This window comes from Phasianus colchicus, chromosome 7, assembly GCF_987193195.1.
Source record: "Phasianus colchicus chromosome 7, bPhaCol1.hap1.1, whole genome shotgun sequence".
Taxonomy (NCBI): domain Eukaryota; kingdom Metazoa; phylum Chordata; class Aves; order Galliformes; family Phasianidae; genus Phasianus; species Phasianus colchicus.
In genome coordinates this window covers 33,394,500-33,415,980 of record NC_143442.1, presented here as the reverse complement: position 1 = coordinate 33,415,980, position 21,481 = coordinate 33,394,500, and the positions used below count along the sequence as shown (strand labels likewise).

General features: G+C 37.2%; 1 protein-coding gene across 1 annotated transcript in view; it reads right to left on the bottom strand.

Moving 5' to 3' along the window:
• Window positions 1–21,481, bottom strand: part of SPAG16 (sperm associated antigen 16) — a 356,401-nt gene that overhangs the window by 317,410 nt on the left and 17,510 nt on the right. The window contains exons 6-9 of the mRNA XM_031604580.2: window positions 19,785–19,892; window positions 18,614–18,731; window positions 17,259–17,328; window positions 12,316–12,443 (exon numbers count right to left, since the gene is read on the bottom strand). Of these exons, the coding sequence (XP_031460440.2) occupies window positions 12,316–12,443; window positions 17,259–17,328; window positions 18,614–18,731; window positions 19,785–19,892 (424 nt within the window). The remainder of the gene's footprint in view (window positions 1–12,315; window positions 12,444–17,258; window positions 17,329–18,613; window positions 18,732–19,784; window positions 19,893–21,481) is intronic.

The following is a 21,481-nucleotide window of genomic DNA, read 5'->3' as shown; positions in this document are numbered from 1 at the left end:
AGCATTAAATCTGTTGAACTGATCATTAAGGTACTAGCTACCCAGAAAATCAGCCTTTGCAATACATTACATAATTAATGACTTCAAACAGAAGTTGGATATTCAACTCTTCAGCATGTTCAAAACAAATATTAGACAATAATATTAAACCAGTTGGTACACAATCCCGAAGAACTATTCTGGCACCTACTCCTACTGGATTCAGCAACAGGAACCTAAACACTCCTGCAGAACTTAAGACACTAATTGCTACTAAATGCATAGGTACTACTTTAAGAAGACAAACAGAAAACCTTAAAGCCTTCTAGGAAATGGTCTGCATCATTGAGTGCATGGCTAAAGCACATTAAGAGGACATAAATTAGGTCTACCTCTCATTATTAAATTTAGGTATATTTTATTTGCATAGCTAGCAATCAAAATAGATTTGAGGCAGACTCACCAAAACAGAGCTCTAAAATAACTAAGATCAGCACAGCTGTGTCACTAATATATTGAACAAAACAATCCAATGACATATTAATGTGATATTCAAATACATTTGCCTAGGAACAGAAAAGATTACACTTGGCTTCATTCTTACACTTTGCTTCCTTCTTCTCATTCCTTTTATTATAGTATAACTTACTTCTGACATGAATTTCATGATGAATGAATTCAATTATTACGAGACTTTAAAAAGTAATAAAAACAGCATTTGACATATTAGGGACAATTTTTACAACTCCAAAGATTCCAATTTAAAAGCCTTCCTCACACTCATAAATTGTTAAAGAAAAGCTTTTTACTCCAAAGAAACAAAAGAATTGTTTCAAAAGATAGACTTTAAGACCATCTGAGGTGTGGCATAGAAGCTGATATAGCCAAGCGAGAGCAGTGTCCCACAAGGTGTCGGTGTGTTCTAAGCTCCCAAGCAGTGGCATTAGAACAGCTGTGGCATGCTCAGCCTGATTTCCTGGCAGAGGCTATTGAGCCATGCAGAAAACCAGATGGTGGCGTGTATCCTGAATGAAACCACACACAGATTGTAAAGAGCACTTTGCTATCATCCTCAGACCAAAATCAAGCTAAGGTTAAGGATTTACACAGGTGTTTTAGAAGTTTGTTTGGTTGTTTTTCAGGGAAGAACAGAGTAGCTATCCAGCAAGATGTGGGATGTATCCAATTAACTTTAAACCTGATCCAAATATCAGCAGCCTTCCCTCCCCTCTCATTGTTTTTATGTTCACACAGTTTGTGAAGTACTTAATTAGTACATAATAGGCTGCTTTCCATTTCAAAACAAACAAACAAAACACTAAAAATAAACAAGTTTCAGCAAAGCCCTTTCAACTTCTCTTCCTCGTTAATTCCAAAACCATTTTAGCCTGGGTGGATTTTTGAGGTCAAGGTGGTTCAGAGGTTTGGTGGTAGGTAAAAATTGCCTGTGAACTGATTAATTTATAAAATGAAAGGGAGACAAAGATCACATCCAGGGAAGTTTAGCCAACAACAGAGAAGACAAGCAGCAAAATAAGAAATTGATGGAGCCTATAACATGGAACTCTAGAGAACACCTCTTCCAAATTGTTATCAAGTTTGGACAAAAGCAATCTCTTAACAACTACATATTAAAAATTATAAGAACAAGACACTAGAAGTGACATTCTTTATCTCCAAAGGATAATCTTTCAAAGTAAAGATATCTCATATAAAATGCTATAATGTGATGGAAGGTACAGCAATAACAGTGGGGCAGCAAAGTGCTAAGCTGCAGCAAATGAGAACAAGCCCAAATGCAGCTGCTGTGGATGCAGAAACGAAAAAAGAAAATTTGCTTACCTTCAGAAGGCCTCAGGTAGGTAGGGATCTCCAGCAACATCCCCTCACCACCACTGCCAAGCCTTAAATGAGGGCTGGGAAGGGGTGGATCCTGGCTGCATGGCTTCCAATCACTCAGTACATTACATGCACCTGAGCTCCCCTGGGCTGGTCCTGCCTTCCCACCAGGTGCTCAATCACTGCTTCAAGCTGTGACTTAGCACTGGCACTACACTCATACTTAGTTTCTATCCTGACAACTATTTTTTATATTTAGATTAATGCAAAACCAAGGATAATGCTGTGATCCGTGCTGAAACAAGTGGTGTTTATCATAGAACCAGAGACTAGCACGGATTGGAAGGGAACTTCGGAATCACTGTGCTGCTCTGTTTTTAAGTATTTTATCTGCCAAGGAGGGAAGCTTGGAAAATTTCTTTACTACTGAGAACATCTTTTTATGGCCATTTTCTTACACCACGGGCATGAAAAATGCATAAATGAACACGTGACACAGCATATGCATTGTTACTAAGTTACTACAAAAGCTGAGTATCATACCTGAACTTAAAAATACTACTATCTATATACAACACAAGCATGGAAATGTATACAAAGAAGTATCTGTTGAACAAACTGTACTGTTGCACGTGACTGGACTTTTTAAAACAATGTAGTGTTTTTTTTCCTTTTCTTCTTTTTGTACCTTTTAACCTATGGAAACTTGTGGAAATTGCTATTGATGTTTAAATCACAGCAGACAGTCTCAATTTTTGCTGTATTACTTCAAGAGAACAATTTCTTTACTGGTGCTGCAGAATCCATTTTGTAGGTTTGTTATGCTTGTTTGCTTTTTAGCATGAGTGAAGCATTCCTGAAACAATAAAAGCTTCTTTGGATGTGTAGTAAATGTCTGACTGGCTGATCTGCTTCAGATGATCTACAGTGTATAACGGATTATCTGAACTGTATACACCAAATAAAAACCTGCAAACATAATAAATACAGGGAAGTACCACAAAGTAGAAGAGAATAACAAGAAAATCTGCCAGACGAGTTTGTGGTAATACTTGCATCACGTCAGCAAGGTTTGGTTGGTGTTCTGAGCAACAATATTCTATGCTAGCATTTCAAGCTTTTATAAATATACATTTTTTTAAACTTAGTATCTTAGTTCAAAGAACTTAGAGCATTTACAAGGAGTAGAAGTGGAAGAGTCACCTGTAACTGCTGGGGAGAAGAAAGGAGGACTCAAAGGAAACAACAGAAGACTGAGTGGTGCTTTTCCCAAAGACAAAACTCCACGGTAAGAAATCAGACTGCTCTTGTTTAAATCCCAATTTGTTGCATTTTCCCATTCCATTGCAAACATAACTGTGGTCTCCTGCAGAAAGTATGCTGGCTAGCAGCTGTACTTCATACAAGTGATTGCCTTTAGGCACAGAAGACTTAATCCACTCTCACTGTCTGAACAGCCCTCTGTAAATGACTTCCATCCCCCTGTATACACGTTGTATAGGGAGGATTCCAGGAGGAATCCTTCACAAAGGGACCATTCCTCAGGAGATCAAAATCCTTACCTGGAAGTTGTGAAGGTGTTACTATCTTACAGCTGTTCAGAATGCTACTTAATAAAGCACGAGCTGAATTCAAGGACAAGCATGAGGAAAGTACAAATAGTGGTGAACAGCAGCAGCCTCCATGGGCCTTTCTTAAACAGGGCAAGGCCAGTGCTTGGTTTTCTGCTGTCCCACTGACGTCTCTCCTCAAGATTGAAGAAATGCTAAGTTGTCAGTACCCTGTTAGACCTCAGTCTCCTTACTGGCTCACTTCGGTTATGGCATATAAGGGAGAAGAAAAACAGGAAAACCATGCTTACACTGAAACAACTTGTCTTAGTCGTGACCAAACTTTTCAGGCTCACATTTATACTGGAAATCCAATTATGAAAAGCCCTGTGACCATTATTATTACCTTCCTAATAATGAGACGCTCCAAAGAAAAGCAATGAACATTTCTGGGGAAACAGCCTGATTATTAATTCATAAGCTGTTTGGAATACAGCTTTAACATTTTATTTCATTGCATATCCACAGCATTCAACAAAAACAATTAAAACTATTTTCTACTCCCAGAAGTCAAGCATTATTTGAGCATACAAAACAAACAGCCCTGAACATGATGAGCAGCACATGTTCCTGCCACAGCACTTGCAGTGCTGTAGAGAGATTTGTTACCATGAAGACTAAACACTAACGCTGAATTTCATTTTCCTTAGTGATGTTTACATATGCAAAGGCTTTGTTTAAATATTGGAAAAAGACTGAAATACCCAAATCCATAACTTAGTATAAAACAGTTAATTTAAAAAATAAATACCACAGTTAGTTAGCACCTGAGCCCTTCCTTCAAGATTTTAAAGTCTGAGTGCCTATTTCGTATTTCAGTCACATTTCTGTAATTTGAAAGGGATCCAGTTTCATGGATGAATAATTTAAACACAACCAAATTAAAATGGAAAAACAGAAAACAATTAGTATTGTTAGCTTTGGTCTCACTTAATTGACATTAAACTTTTTTTTTTTTTTTTTTGGAGAATATATCATGCAGCAGTTCACATACTGCTCTGCCTTTTATCTGTATCCCTGAACAGCAGTGTAAGTTAACCACTGAATTTTATATTACAAATGGCTCTTCTGGAAGAATACTTCTTTAAAAATAGTGGTGATTATTATTCCCCCCACGTAAATTGCTGTTAGCATTCTGACTTATAACTGTGTATCAACAATTAATTGTAATTCATGCATTACGTGCATTTTATTAATACCTAAAAATAACAAATCAGATCGTTGTTTTGCTAGATTAGAAATTAAAATGATGCATATAAGGATGCCAAAATTATTAAATAATGGCTCTTTCCACCTCTTGCATTGTAGATTTTTTTTTTTTTTTTACAGTAAAATAAATCTTCAGTAACAAAAGAATTATAATTGGAAATAGACTTCTGTGGAGTTCATTTCTTCCTCTCTCGCATGGAAAAAAATCCCTTAGTAAAAATGTATATTTTTTTTAGCTGTAATGAACTCTGTAGCAATAGCATCATGGCCCAGGTACCCGAAAGATGCAATACCATAAGTCCTGTACAGTTCTCATACTAGTAGTTTCCATTTCCACAGAAAAAGTGTTTAAAAGTGTTTAAAAAAGCATTACAACTGCAGAGTTACAAAGAAATGCACTGGCAGAAGCTTGTTTAGTGACATTCCACCTGAGCACGTTTAAGAAAGCGTGCTGTAAGCACAGTACATTCCTTTGAGGAGGAACCAGAACCATTCTCGTCCTCTCCAAAATTCCCAAACAATTGCTGAGAGAATTGTTAAGGTTTTGACGCTTTAACTAAAGGGGAAGCAAAGCATTTTCCTACAGTTAATGAAATTACTCGACTACCGTCTCAAAGGCCTAACAATGCTGACAATACTGACAGTTGTACAAGCATAATTCTGTCACCCGCTGCGTGCGCTTTGTATGGGGGCTCTTGTTGTGCTGTCAAGTTCTCTCCTAAATCATGCAAAGCCAAAGCCTGCCATAAAGCACAAAGCAAATGAGAGCACACTGCGGGAAATCCTGCAGGATAAGGAAACACTAAGTACAGCAATTCTCTTCCCATCTGACAGGGATGTCCTGAGGAACGCAGCGACAGCAAAGCTATTTTTTTTTTTTTACACTGAACTGATTTATCAATCTGCCTCTAGTTTTTGTTGCTGCTGCTTTCATTCAATGTGAATTTGACTTTCACCAAGTCACTTTTCCAGGAAACTGCAGCATTGGCATATTAACACAACAGCAGTTTTATCATTAGCACCTTTTGCAAAACGTGAGGGCAGCTCTAAAAGTAACGTCTCCTGCTTTGTGATGTTGACATCAGAGGTGGATGTTGGTGGTATGGCAGTAGAGTTAGAACCTTCCCACCAATATCCTGTTACATTCTGCTGCTGTGTGACAGATGGCAGCAGAGAGGCAGGCAAACAGAATGCTGCCTGACATGGAAGCTCCAATGCATCGAAAAGAATGTTGGCAACACTGCAATATCACAGTGTTTGCACCAGGTGGGTTCCACAAATGCTCACACAAGAGAAGGAAGAACACCACATGTTTGTCAGGACCTACTGAACCAATGTGAGTCAGAAGGTGAGTTTCCTGAATCATGTAATTACTGGTTATGAGACATGATGTCACCACTATGAGCCAACATTGAAACAGAAGTCCACAGATTCCCCATTGAATAAAACATTCAATACAGCACCTTCAATAGGTAAAGTAATGCACACTATCCTTTGGGATAAGAAAGGGATGATCTTCCACATTTCCTGGAACCTGGAAAACCATCAACTACAACTGCTTCATCACGGCACAGCCTAAGCTGAAGGCTCAAACTCCCACAGTCAGGCCAGAGAAGACAACTTTTCTCCTGTGACACGATAATGCCAGGCCCCAGAACAATCTGAAGTCTGTGGAGTACATTGCCAATCTTGGCTGGGCTGTCCTGTCATACCCATCGGATTTGGTGGGTTATGACTTCCATGCAATGAAAGATGGACTGCACAGGCAGCATTTCTAGCAATGACACCATCATAGCAGTTGTGGAACAATCCACTGGTACAGATTTTCACAAGCATGACATGCAGCCTCTTGTACAACACTGGTGAAAACGCAGTCAGTGTTGGTGACTGTGGTGAAAAATTGTTTTCTAGCTGAGAATTTACTCTATCAAGTAGTGACAACATATTGCTCTTTTTATTTGTTGCAGTGTCCATGGAAACAGAGAGGAGCCATTACTTTTGGAGCAACATACTTTAGAGCAAGGCTGAGATTCACAGCTTCTCAATAGGTGCGCTGTTATTCTGAAGTCAGTCACAGCATTTGTGTTCAACTACACAGAAAAAACATAAATGCGTAAAGCGTATCTACAATTAGATCAAGTTTCCAAAATTCTTATGTATTATTTTCAGTCTCAGAGGCCTGTTATTTTATTATGCTTAGCAATATGTAATGACTCAGAATAAGCAGTGTTCTTCAGAAGAAAGAAACCCTTTGAATAACTCTGCAAGGTAATTTCATCAAGGGCCAATAGTTTAAAGAATCAAATGTAATCATTTTTAGAAATGCATGACTTTCGGTGTCTTAATTTAAGAAAGCTGCAATGATGGATGGAAAATTGTATCTGTGTTGTCTTTTGTAAGTTTTCTTGCAGGTGTTTTTCCCCTATGTAGGTATGACACATCTAAAAAAACATTTAGGCAAAACCTAAAACTAAAGTTAGCATTACATATAAAAGCATAGGTTTTAGCTAAAAAGAAGTTGTTTGGTTTTTTTTTAAGAACTATTTTCAAGTTTATTCTAGGAGCTTAAAAAAAAAACAGTGTGTTATCTAATGAACAGATAACAAATTAAATCAACTAAAGAACATTTTTGGCTCACACTCAGAGGATCATATTCTTAAAATCTGAGTCCCAGAACAGTAATTTCCTAAGTAGAAGAGGTATAATACTCTAAATATGATCATACTTGGCTTCTTCATACCCACTACCATCACAGCAACCCCCAGTTCCCACTCCATATGTGATGGCAGTCCTTCGGAAAAGGTGCTGTTCATTCTCTACCTCTGGAGTCAGAGTCATGCTCATTGGTTGTCAAATAAGCATTTACAGCTGGCAAATCATCTGACTGCCTTCCCATCTGCAGACACTAAGTTGTGGAACTCCCCATCCTCTGCCATTGAGTCTAACTAACAGTAGAAGGTGATTTTGATATCACTATTCTTTATATAAAAGGAGCCTGCTTCTTTAGAGAGGGGTGAAGGTGTTTTCTGCCTAAATACAATTTTTTGATAAATCTAATAATGGCAGGGAAGGAAATCCTCTGCTGGTTGGTCAGTGCATCCTTTTTTCCCCAACTACGCCAATGTTATTCCTCAGACAAACCTGCCTGTCCTGTTCCACTGACAGGAGCTCCCTAGGCAATCTGATCCAGAACCGCACCATACTTACTATTACGAATTTTAATATGTAATCTGAAGTTCTCTTATTTCTTACGGGAATTTGACCTTATTACTTCTTGTTCTATCACGTTATTTCTTTTTTTTTTTTTTTGCAGAATTCATTTACATTTTAAATATTACAGCCTTTTTTTCCCCTCTGTAAAAAATGCAACTTCACTCCTTTCACCGTTTCTTTCACAACTGAGTTCCACAGACTTCTAATCATTCTTGCTGCTCTAATGTAGGTGCAACATTTCTCCCACAAGACAGAACTGTGAGCCAACTGAACATGACTCTGCACTCAAAGCTACACGCCAAGTGAACAAAGCAAGAGGGTTATTTCACATTCTCTGTACAACATTTCTGCTTTACACCGCAGTACAGCATTAAGCTATTTTGCAATATGTCACTGTTGATTTATGCTAATTTTGTTTTATACAACAAACACTAGATTCTATTCTAAAGAAACAGTATTTAATCAACTGCTTATTTTCATCTTGATCCATGTTTGTACAGTTGACTGTTTTTGTAAAGGTAGAGTTCTGAACCTTTTCTTACATTGCCTTTTTTTTCCCCCCATAAATTCTCCAATGGGTCAAGTTTTGAATTGTACTCCTGTCCTCAGCTGCACTTACTGTTCCAGCCAAGCCCAAACAGAATAAAGTGGCTTGCAAATTTAGTCAGTGTATTTTGTTTCATTTCCCACCTCATTAATGAAAACATCTCTCTGCAAATGCCTACTCAATATAGCTGTGTGTTATTTCAATCTGTCTTCCATTCATTAAGAAGGTTTTCATCAGGTCAAATTTCCACGGATTCTTGCAGGAATGACCTGAGAGATGGTAACCAAAGCTCTATTAAAAACATAGAAGCACTTACAATTAACAATAAGACATAAATTAACAATAATCTCCTCTATCACAGCATCTCTTGTTTCTTCCATATGTGCAGACATTTTCACTTTTTCAATCCAGAATTCTTTGAGAATTTCAACTTCAACTACCAGTCTATAATTTCTTTTTACTTAGTTCCTCATCTGATACGCAGGCACGTATTTTCTCTCTCATACTCTCGAATGAAACCTTTCACAATTCTAACTGGTATCAATTTTCTTAGGGATCTGACTGGAAATGTATCCCAATGAAGGGCCATAGAGATAAGAACACCTGACTTATCTGTCACTTTTCTTCTCTCTACTGAAAATCAAATCAGTACCTTCTTGCTAATTTTACTGCAAACCCAAAATGATTGCCTATTTCATTTACTACCCTTCCTATTTCTCCAATTCTGCTCCAATATGGCTTACACATTTACATATAACTTATAGTCAAGCTCAATAACCTGATCAAGAAATCATTTATTTTAGCTTCTCTTCTGTTTCACAGAAACAGAAGCAGTGGCATTTCTAAATTTATGCTATCTTGCATATAACTGAGGAGAAAACTGGGTTTCATACATGTAAGCATGTGCTATTTGGACTCCAAGCCTTGTGAATTAGAAAAGCTAGCAGTTACTTATGATCATCGGATTTCACTTCTGTAATTTCTTTATTGTGCCACTCACCATAATTTCCAAATCCATTCCACAGAGACAGATAACATCTCAGTCACTGGAAACGTCGGGTGCACCTTTTGATAAAATTTTATACCAAATAAAATTCCAGAAAATGAAACTGCGTTGTAATACATTATATGTGGAAATTGAATCAACTTGATATAGAGAAGCTGCAATTGCCCTGCTAGTATAACTAATAGAAATCAGAGAATGTAGTCTGTGGGGAACCTGACAAAAATTAGTAAGAATAATATAAAACTGAAAAATTAAATTTCTAGCGAATAGAGGAAGTCAAATTATCAAAGCTTCCTTAATTTTAATGATCTGTAAGTGCATTTTAATTTATTTAAATGTTCAAAGCAGTACTCTGAGCAAATTAATAATCTAATAATATTGACGCTATCGATACTGGCTTTTTAAGAACTAGATAAGTAATCAGTTCAGCCTAATTGCCTGCTACTGGATGATTTGACTCTTGTAAAATAAGATTTCAAAATCAAGAGAATACAATCTCTCAAAAAAAAAAACTTCCAGTTGTTTTTTCACTACTTCAAGGATAAATTTCATCTCAAAGGGACACTGGGTTTTAAATTACATGTCAGCTAATACAGCATATTACAGTAAGACAATATATGCCTGTCCTTCGAGTCAATGTTCTACCTCAGCTATGAGTCATATTTGCATCTACTTAGAAGTAAGCAGAGGCATTTCTTACATCATTATTTAGCTACAAGACACAGAAAAGACTTTAAATTATTTTAATCTCCATAGCTGTACAGCTAACACAAACATTTATAATTTTGGCTCAAGGATATAACTTCATGACAATATATTTGCTTTTAACTATACTTCTTACTTCATTTGTGGTATAAAACAAGTGCAGACTTTATTTAAATATATGTAAGCAATTCCACCCCCGAAAATACATTCAGAGAGCGATTGTCATCACTACAAATGAGAACAACACTATTATTTATAGTAGATTCTTTAATAAAGACAGCCTCATTGAAATGGAGCATTATATAAAAGAAGCTAAGTCACTTAAGAGACAGTCAAATTGACCTGATCTTTTGATATGGGCCAAAGGAGATGAGGCAGACAAGTTCTATTCAAAAAGTCACATAAATTGATCTGAAGAGGGCAGGGTTCTCATTTATACCTAATCCTTTCCATGGGAACAAACACTTTGCAAGCCAAAATGTTTAGCACAAATACGCTATTTATAGTTATTAGATTAGTACTGTAGTTCAATAAATGCACACCACAGGACAAAGTTGTGAGAGCACGTTTGTTTTGAGCAATTTTAACTTACCCTCTTGCCCCCTACAGACTCATCATTTCCTCTGATGTTTATGTGAAGTGGTAAAAAACCAGCCCACATATGATTTAATTCTCAGAAGCGATCCGTTGTTAACCTCATACCTAAAATCTAAAATTGATCAGTCAAGACAAAAATCTAGCACATTCAAATGTCCCTATTTTCTGATGTCTTATTTCTGGACTTGCTCCAGTTTTTTAATCCATTGATTAAATAAAGACATCTGGGCCTCTGTTAGGAGTCATTTGGGAACATAAGATCTGCAGAAGCACAGATGCTTGCCAGAACCAGTCAACTAACAGCGCTCATGAACTTCAAGAACAAGAGTAAGCCAGCCAGGCAGACTACCTGAGCAGAGTTGATATATTCTGAGGGCGAAACATAACTCCACTAAAATCTAGTGTAAAAGTAGTGATGACTTCAGTAGGAGCAGGAACAAAAATAGGATTTTGTAAGCCAAGGAATATTCATCTGTTCACAGGTCAAAATGAAACAAAGAGCTATCTATGAGTCTAAGATGAACACTTCTAAGCACGAGGTGAAGAACACAGAAGGTGAAAGGGACTGGCAGGTGACTCAGTAATACTCAATGAGTAATAGGTGGGTGAACAGTAGAGATGGAGTTACTTCCATGAGAAGGAAGTGCTTTAGAAGCAAGACTGTATACAAAAAATTTGGAGACATTGAAAAAAGAAATAAATTGATATATTTTTCAGAAGCAGAATTACACTACTCTATTACACTATTTCAAACGAAATAAATGCTTTTAAAAAAATCATAACAGATAAAATGTACGAAAAACTGGAGACATATCTTTGTAGAGATATGAAAGACTGAAGTTGGTTTTCACTACAACAACCTAAACAGAAATAGTGTTGTGCTTTCTACAGAAACCTATCAACCATAACAGGGGTTCCCAAACGGAGAAAAATAAGCCAGAGTAACATTTCTAAGAGCTTACAAATTCCACATTTTAGAATGTTTACCTCGATCTTTACTATTATAGAGCCCCCAAATGTAACTTTAAAATAAAGAAATAAACAAACCAAGTAAAGAAAACAAATATTTCAACTAGAAAAACTGTTGGGAATCCATTTTTGTACAACCTGCAAAATGGAACAGCAGCACATCTTGGTACACTCAAGTTAAGAAAATACCACTGACAATTAATAATTCACCTTATTTTTCTTCTTTTTAGTACCCTAGATCTAATTCCATTTAAAAACCAGCTGAAACAAGCTGAAATGCTTGAGAAGTCCTATGGAATACATCAAGATTCCTCCCAAATTGCAGAAGACACATAACAGAACAATATGCATTAATAGGCAGTGCTCTTTGTGGGGTGACTACATCAGGCTACTTTGAAAAGTAGCTTGCTGGCCTCAGCCCATAAGAAGCTCTATCATTCCCTGAAAAATTACTCCCAATAGAAACTCACATTGAAAAATAAGAATTTGATACCTACTGACCTACTTATGTTCATGAAACATCTGTAACTACAGAACAGACTGCTTTCAGCCACTTTGGATAACATCCTTCACCACAGCTTACTCATTATTTCAAGCATAGGTTAGTTAGATACTGAGCAACTAAGAAGAAAGGTGCATACCTTTGGATATCTCTTCTTCTCTGAATCTTTAACCGGACCGGCATCGAGCATTTTTTGCTGCCTTGCCTCCTGAAGAGCTTTCTGAGTGGAACCTTCCAAGCCCTTCTTCCTTTCACATTCATGGCCAGCTATAAAACAAAACCCAAGATAAGTGTCATCAGGATTGTTCACTTTCCTGAAAAATGTCTCTTGATATTAACTAGACATAAAAAGTTTCAGCAGAAACACTGCTTTAAATAGAAAGATATTCAAGGTTACTGCAACATACAGTTTTAAGTATTCCAAGAAGGCATATAACTAACAATCCACTAATTGCTTTAGAGGGACCTATTTCAGTTTAAGTAAGAGGTAGCTCAGATTTTGCCCTCAAAACATTGCAATAATTTTGAATCTTTCTGTACAGGACAGAGTCACAATAAAATGGATGCAATTCATCATCTCACTGCATCCTACCTAATATCTACCACAAACGCATTACTCTGATTTACAGCTTACATTCCTTTTTACTTCTTTGCCCTTTCTCACAATACACCTTCCAAACAAGCAATTAGTTACACATTGACAACAGCACAGAAATCCTAAGCAGTTAAAATAGCTGTAAATTGTCAGAATAGGTGGAAAGGAATATGAGGAAAGATATGGCTCATATGTACCATCACACAGCAAATCTGCCAGTATCCAGCAAAAAGGATAGCATTCCTCAACACCCTCAGCAGTGGCAGCTTCCATGCATCTGAGCACAGTCCATTTCTATCCCTGCACCTAGTTACAACAGTCTGCAGTATGTACACACGACAACAGGAAAGTGTACAATTCCAACAGGCTTTGGACAGTTACATTGCTCCAGAAACAGATTACACGGCTAAAATCTAGGTTGAAACAATTGAAGCTAATGCTACACATCTAAATGTTTGCTGTTGTACAAGAAAATGTGAGTAAAAGCTTGACCACAAAATAGATGCTTTGTCTTTATAGAAGAGAAAAGAAATGAGGAAACCCTCTCTACTGTTATTAGTGGTTGGCGATCCTGCCCACAGCAGGGGGGTTGAAACTAGGTTACCTTTGAGGTCCTTTCCAACCCAGGCCATTCTGTGATTCTCTTGAGAAAAAAATAACGGATTTTAAAAGTACAAAACTTTCCTATATATCAAAATGAAGTAGAATTAATTCATACAAACAGCTGTGCCTGGTCTGACAAAATATTCTCACTGCTTTGGAAGTTAAATCTACCATCACAGACACCTTAAATAACTTTGTCTGAGAAACTGTATAATGCAAAACAGTTTTCTAAGCAAACACTTCCTCCCCACTCAGCAACTCCTATCCGTGGGGCCTTTGAAATGCACATACTTGTAAATGAACACAGAGTTATGATAGTTGAAGGGCTTAGAAATCTGAAGCCATTCAACAACAAGAAGCCAAACTGCAAAGAACCATTAGGACTGCATTAAGATGTGAGCAGCTTGTGTTTATAGATCTTGTATTTCGACAGCACCGCAGCTAGAACTGGGACAACTAGGTTTAACTGCTTTAGCTGGTGGCTTTTAAATTCCTTTTTACATGACCTTCTAAGAGCAATTACAGCAGATCGAAGAAAGGAAAAGAACAGTTATCAGGCTTAGCAATGAGGTAGTTCAACCATGACTAAAGAAGCTCACCGAGTTCAACTTTTGAATATAATTGGGTAATAAATAAGCAGTTCCTGTTTTCAGAAAATTCAAGAAACACGCTGAGCAAATAACAGCTCTACAAGATGTTCAGAGAACCAGTTGTTAGAATAGCATGCAGTCAGGTTTATAAGTAAACCGTGACAAAATAGCTTAGTTCTTAAGGCTAAAGTGTTGGGTTTTTTTCTTATAGAACTACTTAACATTATGTCTTGATCCACAAGTAAGGATGCAAATGACCTGTTAATATCTATCAATATCCTAAGAAATAATAATAGAAAAGAATTCTCTTTGATAATTAGATTTCTCTATGTACGATCACGGCACCATTTTTCTGAATGGCTTTAATGTAAGTCTTCTTGCAAAAAAACTTCCAATCCTTTTTAAAAATAATCTCAACTCAAAACGTAAAATCAAATTACACCAATTTATCTTTCAGAACTGACTTCTGAGCACACGTAAAAAGATCCTCCCAAATGGCCAAGTCCTAATCCTAAGCACAAATTAATTTCTCTATGACTGTTAACTGTTCTTCCTGTCAACTCTAAACATGGTGAGTGAACAGAAAACAAAGCTTTAAACTGGTAAGCATTTAAAAAACACCTGAAGATGACCAACTCTTGAAGATTTGGGTACAAGCACTTGGGTTTGCAAAGCTAAATAGCAGTCTGACTGGCAGCAAGACAAAAACAAACAAAAGAACACCTAGTAAGTAAATTAAATTATATGCTCTGTATCACAGATGCTAGCTCATTCAATTATTTAAAAAGCATCAGGCTAAAGGTAGCTACATCAAATGCCTAGTAAAATACCCAGAATAGTTGTCCTAAGCTTAACATTAAATTCTCTTACTTTCTCTTCTACCCAGCTGTCAGACACACATTTATAAAGCAAGCTCTGAGAAGCTTCCCTTTGTTCTCAGTTATACTCTGCACAGTTCACACTGAAAGCAAACAACACACAATGGATTGGTTGTGCTGGACCTCACTGCTACTATTCAAAACTTCTAACTCTCGAGCAGCTCCCAACCTAGGTACTAGCCACCCTCAATGCCCTCCAGCCAAAGTCCTTGTTCCAGGTGTTGCACTGCCAAGCTACTGTGTGGGAGGAAAGCAGCAGCAGTGATAGGCAACCTCCTGCTGCCAGGCAAACAGCCATCCTCACACCTCCAAGCTCCGTGCTGCAATGAAAGCAGACAGCTGGCCAGAAAAGGCATCTCACCTTGGCAAACTTGCCAATCTGAGTGCTCACTGACTTCTAACTGAAACGTAGCAATGCACAAAGTATCAAAGTCCTGAAGAGATGGGAACTGGAAAAAATAATGCAGCCGTACATCTCTTTGCAGCAGAGACTTGCCAGTCCAACAGCACCGGTTTCTTCTGAATTCAGAACTTAAATTTAGAGAAAAATGCAGCAAACATCTCACCAGTATGCATGCGCTGCTGCTGCTCAAGGTTTCAATTGCACCATCACATGAATAAGAATTTGAGAGGCTACAGAAAGTATCTGAATCAGAGAATATCACCCACTGAGACATGAGTGTGACCTACAGAGTGCAGTAAGAATTACGTAATATTAGAGGGCAAAGTATTGGCAAGAAACGAACTGAATTACTGCTTAATTTGCAATACACAGGCTATGAAGAAAATTAAAGCTTGTATAAGCATGTGGGTGGCTGATGAGCTTAATAATTTGTGCAGGAGACTAAATGTTTTTTTTTATTATTATTTTTTCATTTATAAAGTGCTCCCCTGCTTGTCACTTTCTGGTATTATTAAGTGCTCTCAAGATTTCTGAAGAATAAACAAGAACTGTGAGCAGCCGGAGAGCAGTTTTTGGATTCACTCAGATAACAAATGAAAGCATGTGTAGTGGGAAAGGGATAGATAGAGCATCTATAATGCAAAACACTAGCATGGGGAAGAACCTACAATATATATTTGCAAACCGGAGTACAATGAAAAGCTGAATGCTATATGCCCTCCTCCTAAACTAACAAAACAAAAAGCCCATTCTCTAGCTCACTGTCTGAAGTGGAATGAAAATGAGTTCAGCTCACTCCAGTGGGACACAGGTTTGTATCTTCAGTTGTAAGAAGACTTAAAGATGAGGGGAGAGCACATCCCACACGCACAGCCACAGATAGAAATTCTGGGGCCCCAAAATGCGCCTTGTTGAGAAATACAATATTAGTTCATACAAAAAGGCATCAAAATCCAAAAGCAGGAAGATAACAGTATTCTACTGTTTTAATAGATGAAATTTATAATTACAGAACTTTTTTTTTTTTAATTTAGTAGCTATTTGCCTCTATATAAAATAAAAATTATGGCTTAGTTTATACCACTAAGTCTGCAGAACTCTTCCAGATCCATACAGAAATAAATTGGTATGCTCTTTAACTAAACAGAAGAGATAATTGAGTGTGCTTCAAAGGACTTCTTTAAGCCCTAATTGCAGGAAATGATTCACTGGGAAGCTGCATGGTATGTAATACCTACATGACTGAGAAGTTATGAGTTCTCTAATGTCAAATCCAAAGTACTGCTCGTGACAGAAGCTAGGTGCAAAACACCGTTCTCCTATGAATGCTCTGTTGTCAAAGAGTAGAGCTTACTGCTTTCCTTTATCATCTTATCTACTTTCATGAGTCTTTTTTAAACCTGTTTTCTTTCAGACTTATTTCTCTCTCCGTCAAATTCAACTGAAATTGGAAGCAGGTACAAAATTATTAGTGGAAGAGGTGCTCACAAATCTGTGGTAGCACGGACTTCACTTACCTAGCAAACCAGAGGACAATAAAGTGCCAAAAAAATTTTTGTGATAGTTAGGAAAATTGAATAAATGCATAATTATTAAAAGCAACAGGGAAGTTGTTTGAAATCATATTATACAGCTAGAGATGTACACTAGATACACTAGTATTTTCAAAATGTTCCCACAGCACCACATACACCTTCTTACAGGGAACTTAAAAAAAAAAAAAAAGCCCACTCATAAAAAGAAGAGTATTAGTAGATAAAATAACAAAATCAGACAACATAGATTCCTAATATTAAGTCCTTCCACAGTTACTCATATTCATGATGTCATGAGCACTGTCCTCAGCCAGAAAAAAATATTCCCATAATAAAACTGCTGCTCTGTCACCAAGACAGCTGATAAAACTGTTTACAATGTTAGTAGTTTTAGTTTACCGTTACACCAGATTTTGTAATGCACCACAACATGAAAAAGCTCATAACCAGTGTGAGTTTGTTGTTAGGATTATTTTACCTTTTTTTGCAGGAATCTGAATTGCACATCCAGATTCTAGATTATGTAGTATAGCTTGTAAACCTGTAACCTATTGTAGAGCAGAGGAGAGAACAAGAAGAGGTTATACGAACTCTGATTTTGTTGTGCTCACAACATGCATCACGGATATCTGTTTAAGCTATATGCATCTGTTTTTATTTTCTGTAAGTTAAAAACATTAAATCTAATTCTAGGTTTTGGAAACACCCAATGCAACAGTGTGATAAAAGACAAGCCATCCACAATTTCTCAAAGTACTTCTATAATTTTCTTAAAACAAAGCAGCCAGGTGTAATATTTGAGACCAAACCCCACTAGCAGCTTTTAACCACTGCTATCACTGATCTTTAATTTCATGGTACAATATGACATGCTGCCACAAAAAAAAAAGGTGTTACAAAAACACCAGCACTCCAAAATTCTTACAGTTCATACAAGACAGCTCTTTCCAATGCTATGGAATCTCAGGAATGTAACCATTTTACGTTTTGTATTCCTGAGTCAGAATAACTACATTTGGACAGTAACCTTTCTTTTTCTTTAACACATCTTCTTTTATTTATTGAACACTTTTGAAGTGAGCCCTCAGGTGACCTGAGCAAAACAGGAGGCAGACGAAAGAAGGAAATGAGAGATGAGGACTATTAGAAGAGAGCGTCAGCATGCTGAATTCCTTTCATGTTACCCACGTACAGCCAATGCTACTGTTGAAATGCAATGCATTTTCAGAGTTTCTTTCTCCTTCTAAGCAAACAAGCTATTAGCTAAACACAAAGATAATTTTCTGTTCTTTGCCCATCCTATCTGTGCTTATAGAACCTTCTGCTAATGGAATGGAATGTCACGTATACTAACCTATACATCAAATAAGACCACAGAAGCAAAATATACTCCATTATTCCTGCCATAAGATCTCTGGTACCTACTAGTTAGGAAAAAATACATTTGGATACTTGTAACTCCTGGTTACAACTAGGAAAAAAGTAAATAAATAGTAGTAAATTTAAGAGATTTCTAAAAGCATAGATGGAAACATATGAATCTGTAGTAATAACACACCTTTCCTCAATCTGTTGACAAAGAATGAACGTGCAGCAGCTGCACATTACTTAGCACTGCTCTTCCAGCATTGGCAACAAATGAGAACTACTACCTAGAGCACTAGGATTCACATATTTTCAATATTAACATATTACCAAATAAAAACCTCACTAAAATATCCTGCTTCAAGCTATCACTTAAGCGAGTTGTTCTACCATAAATATTCTGTTTATCAAATTATTTACCAAAAGCACTTCGTACAGCTTCGCAAGTAGTGGCTGCCATCATTTTACCTGCCCAACTGCTCTGTCTCTCTCCAAACCAGTTAACATCTTCTGCCTCAGTGCAGACTGGTATTTCTCAGTCAGCTGCTTCAGCACTGGTTCGTATGAAGCATAATGCGCCTTCAGCCTGTGAACAAGAAGAAACAAATGTTTCCTCAAAGATGAGTTAAATAAGAGATTTCTGCCTATGTAATTCCCCAAACTACTGACTCAGATCCTAATCCAGGCAAAATGTGTAATGTGGTGATGATTTGTTAACTGCACGGAACGTTATATTTAGAATACTTAACCACTTTAATTCCTCAGACCAAATTAAAGTCAGATATATAATCTCTCAAGAGAAACTGATCAGTGCAATGCATGACACTAACAGCTTCAAAGAGACTGCATTTTGCAAAATGCTGACATACAGAGGCAGTGAACAGTGCTCTCCTGCATTAATACATATAAATTTGAAAGTTAAATGCATAGAACTCATAGCTTCTGTTGCATGTATTGATAACAATAGTGACAGGCCAGAATTCTAGGAAAACGTTTGGAACTGTGGGTATAAAGCACTCTACAATTTTGCTTTAAAACTAATAAATGTTCATAAATGTGCAAAAAAAAGATTCTAGACTCAACTCTTCCAGCTGGCCCAATGATTTTCATATGGACAACATACAAGATCTACTTGTTGAGGGAAAGAGACACAACAGTAAACTGAGTTCTGTTATGTTTTCTGAATGACAGAATTATGAAATTAAATTTTCTAAAATGAATTAGTTTAACTTAATGCCAACGGCCTTTAAATGCCTCTATACTATCTTATTTCCAGGTGTATCAGGTGAAGAGAAACAGGAAGTGTCCTAAAACCTGGTGGGAGGCCAACCTGTGAAAGGCATTAGTAATAACCCAGTACTAAGAAAAGAATAGCTTACCTCATTCCAGAGGTGAGGGCTCACCAAAAACTCCCAGAGAGAAGTGATCACCCAAAAGAGATGTTTCCCTCTCAGACACCAGCCCTTAAATGAGGTTACAGAGGGGCAGTAGCTCCCACCTGTGATCCCAGGGCAAGCCATGCCTCTTTACCAGATGCTCAATCACTGGTTCAGGCCATGACCTAACAGTTCCCACACACTAGGTAACAACTGAAGATGTTATTTTTACATAAATAAAAATGTTTTTTATATTTTTTTACCTTTTAATGTCACATATAAGCCTGTTTTTCTCCTGGACCACTCGCTTATGGTGCATCCTATGGAAGTCACGTTCTTTCTGCATTTTTAGGAAAGCATCTTTTGCTTTGCTGCACATCAACAGAAAATGCATGAGAAATGTATTAGCTTCCTCCTACTGTGTGCTGAATTCACACAGAATACACATTCAGATATGCACATATGCACTGTATCCAAGTGTGAGACTTGCTACTATGCCCTGTGGTAAAAAAAAGAGACATACTTTGAGGTTTTCTGTTGCTTAGTGGCATACAAAACCATAGAGACTCTTCACCTCCTTACCTTTTCTCCGTTCCTTTAGGTGGAATCCATAGGGATCCTGGCATTATAAGCCTCAGAGTTAGCAGGACATATCAGAAAGACACAGACAGATGGAAAAGTGCCCCAGTGCCCTACATGTGTTATATATGTGTTTAGAGTGTTTCTGGAAGAAAACTACACTAGAAAAGTTCTAGGCTCTACCCAATAGCATGCAGCCTATTCCCAGGCATTATCCTCTGTACATAACAGCAGGCAGGAAAACACCAATTTCAAAATTGCAAACGTACCAATAACCTGTTTTTCTTTAAGTATATTCTACATACAGCCAGAGGACACAGTCACTTTCCTCTGTAAACTTAAAATACCCCTCTGCGTATTTACAATATAAAAATTCTCCTCGCTCTCACTTATGTGTATTTGGTAGGAAAGATTAGTACATGCATTATTAAATTACAAAGGAAGCTTGAAATTACCTCGCACAGAAATCAGATATTTGCTCTTTGCAAAAATAAAGCTCATTTCATCCTCAACAGAGGAGTGGAATTGTTAGGAAAACCATTATGACAACAGTGCACGCAAAAATTACAGGTCCAGGAACAGGACCTCTAAGTATTACACATAAAATGCCTTGTATTTAATAGTAAAAATAATATATACTCACTATATATGCACATTTGCTTTATTTACTACTGATACAAACTATCATATCTATGTGAATCACTGCTTGTAGCAGCAACAGTCAAAAAGATCTGAAGAAAAGCACAGTGAATTTAATGACAGTGTATAGCAGTCAAAGCTGTCAGTGAAATGCAAACAGGCAGCAATTCCTCTGCAGGAACCACTAGAACAAGCCTCCATAAAGCTGCAGGAACATACATAGCTTTGTGCACACACACACACTAAAGTTGTGAACCAGAATAACTTGGAACACTGACATAGGGATATAAAGCACAGATTAATGATTCTGCTGAAACTCCTGAGGATGGCAAACAAATTGAGAGGTAAATGAATCACTGATTTTAGTATAGTTCTGCGAAACGCCTCCATCGTAACACCGCTCACATAAAATCTGACTTGCCATAAGACCTTGAATACAAAACCCATTCCTTCTAAGCTAAGCAGATGGCTTGGTTAAGATACATGTCAGAGACTGCACGCCTAGCCACTCAAACTCTTCTGAAATAGTTTGATAAAAATGGCAGAAGAGGGCAGAGCTCAATTAAACCAAGTAGGGATTTTCAAAGTAAGTTTCGTGCCTCGTTCCAACTGAACTCATGTGGAAGTCAATTCTCCAAGAAGCTGAAAATTGTAGCCTTAGGAATATTAATCAAAGTAAAGAGAATGTTAGAAAGTGTATACCCTCCTGCTTTTATTTAAAATATCTAACAACAAGAACGTT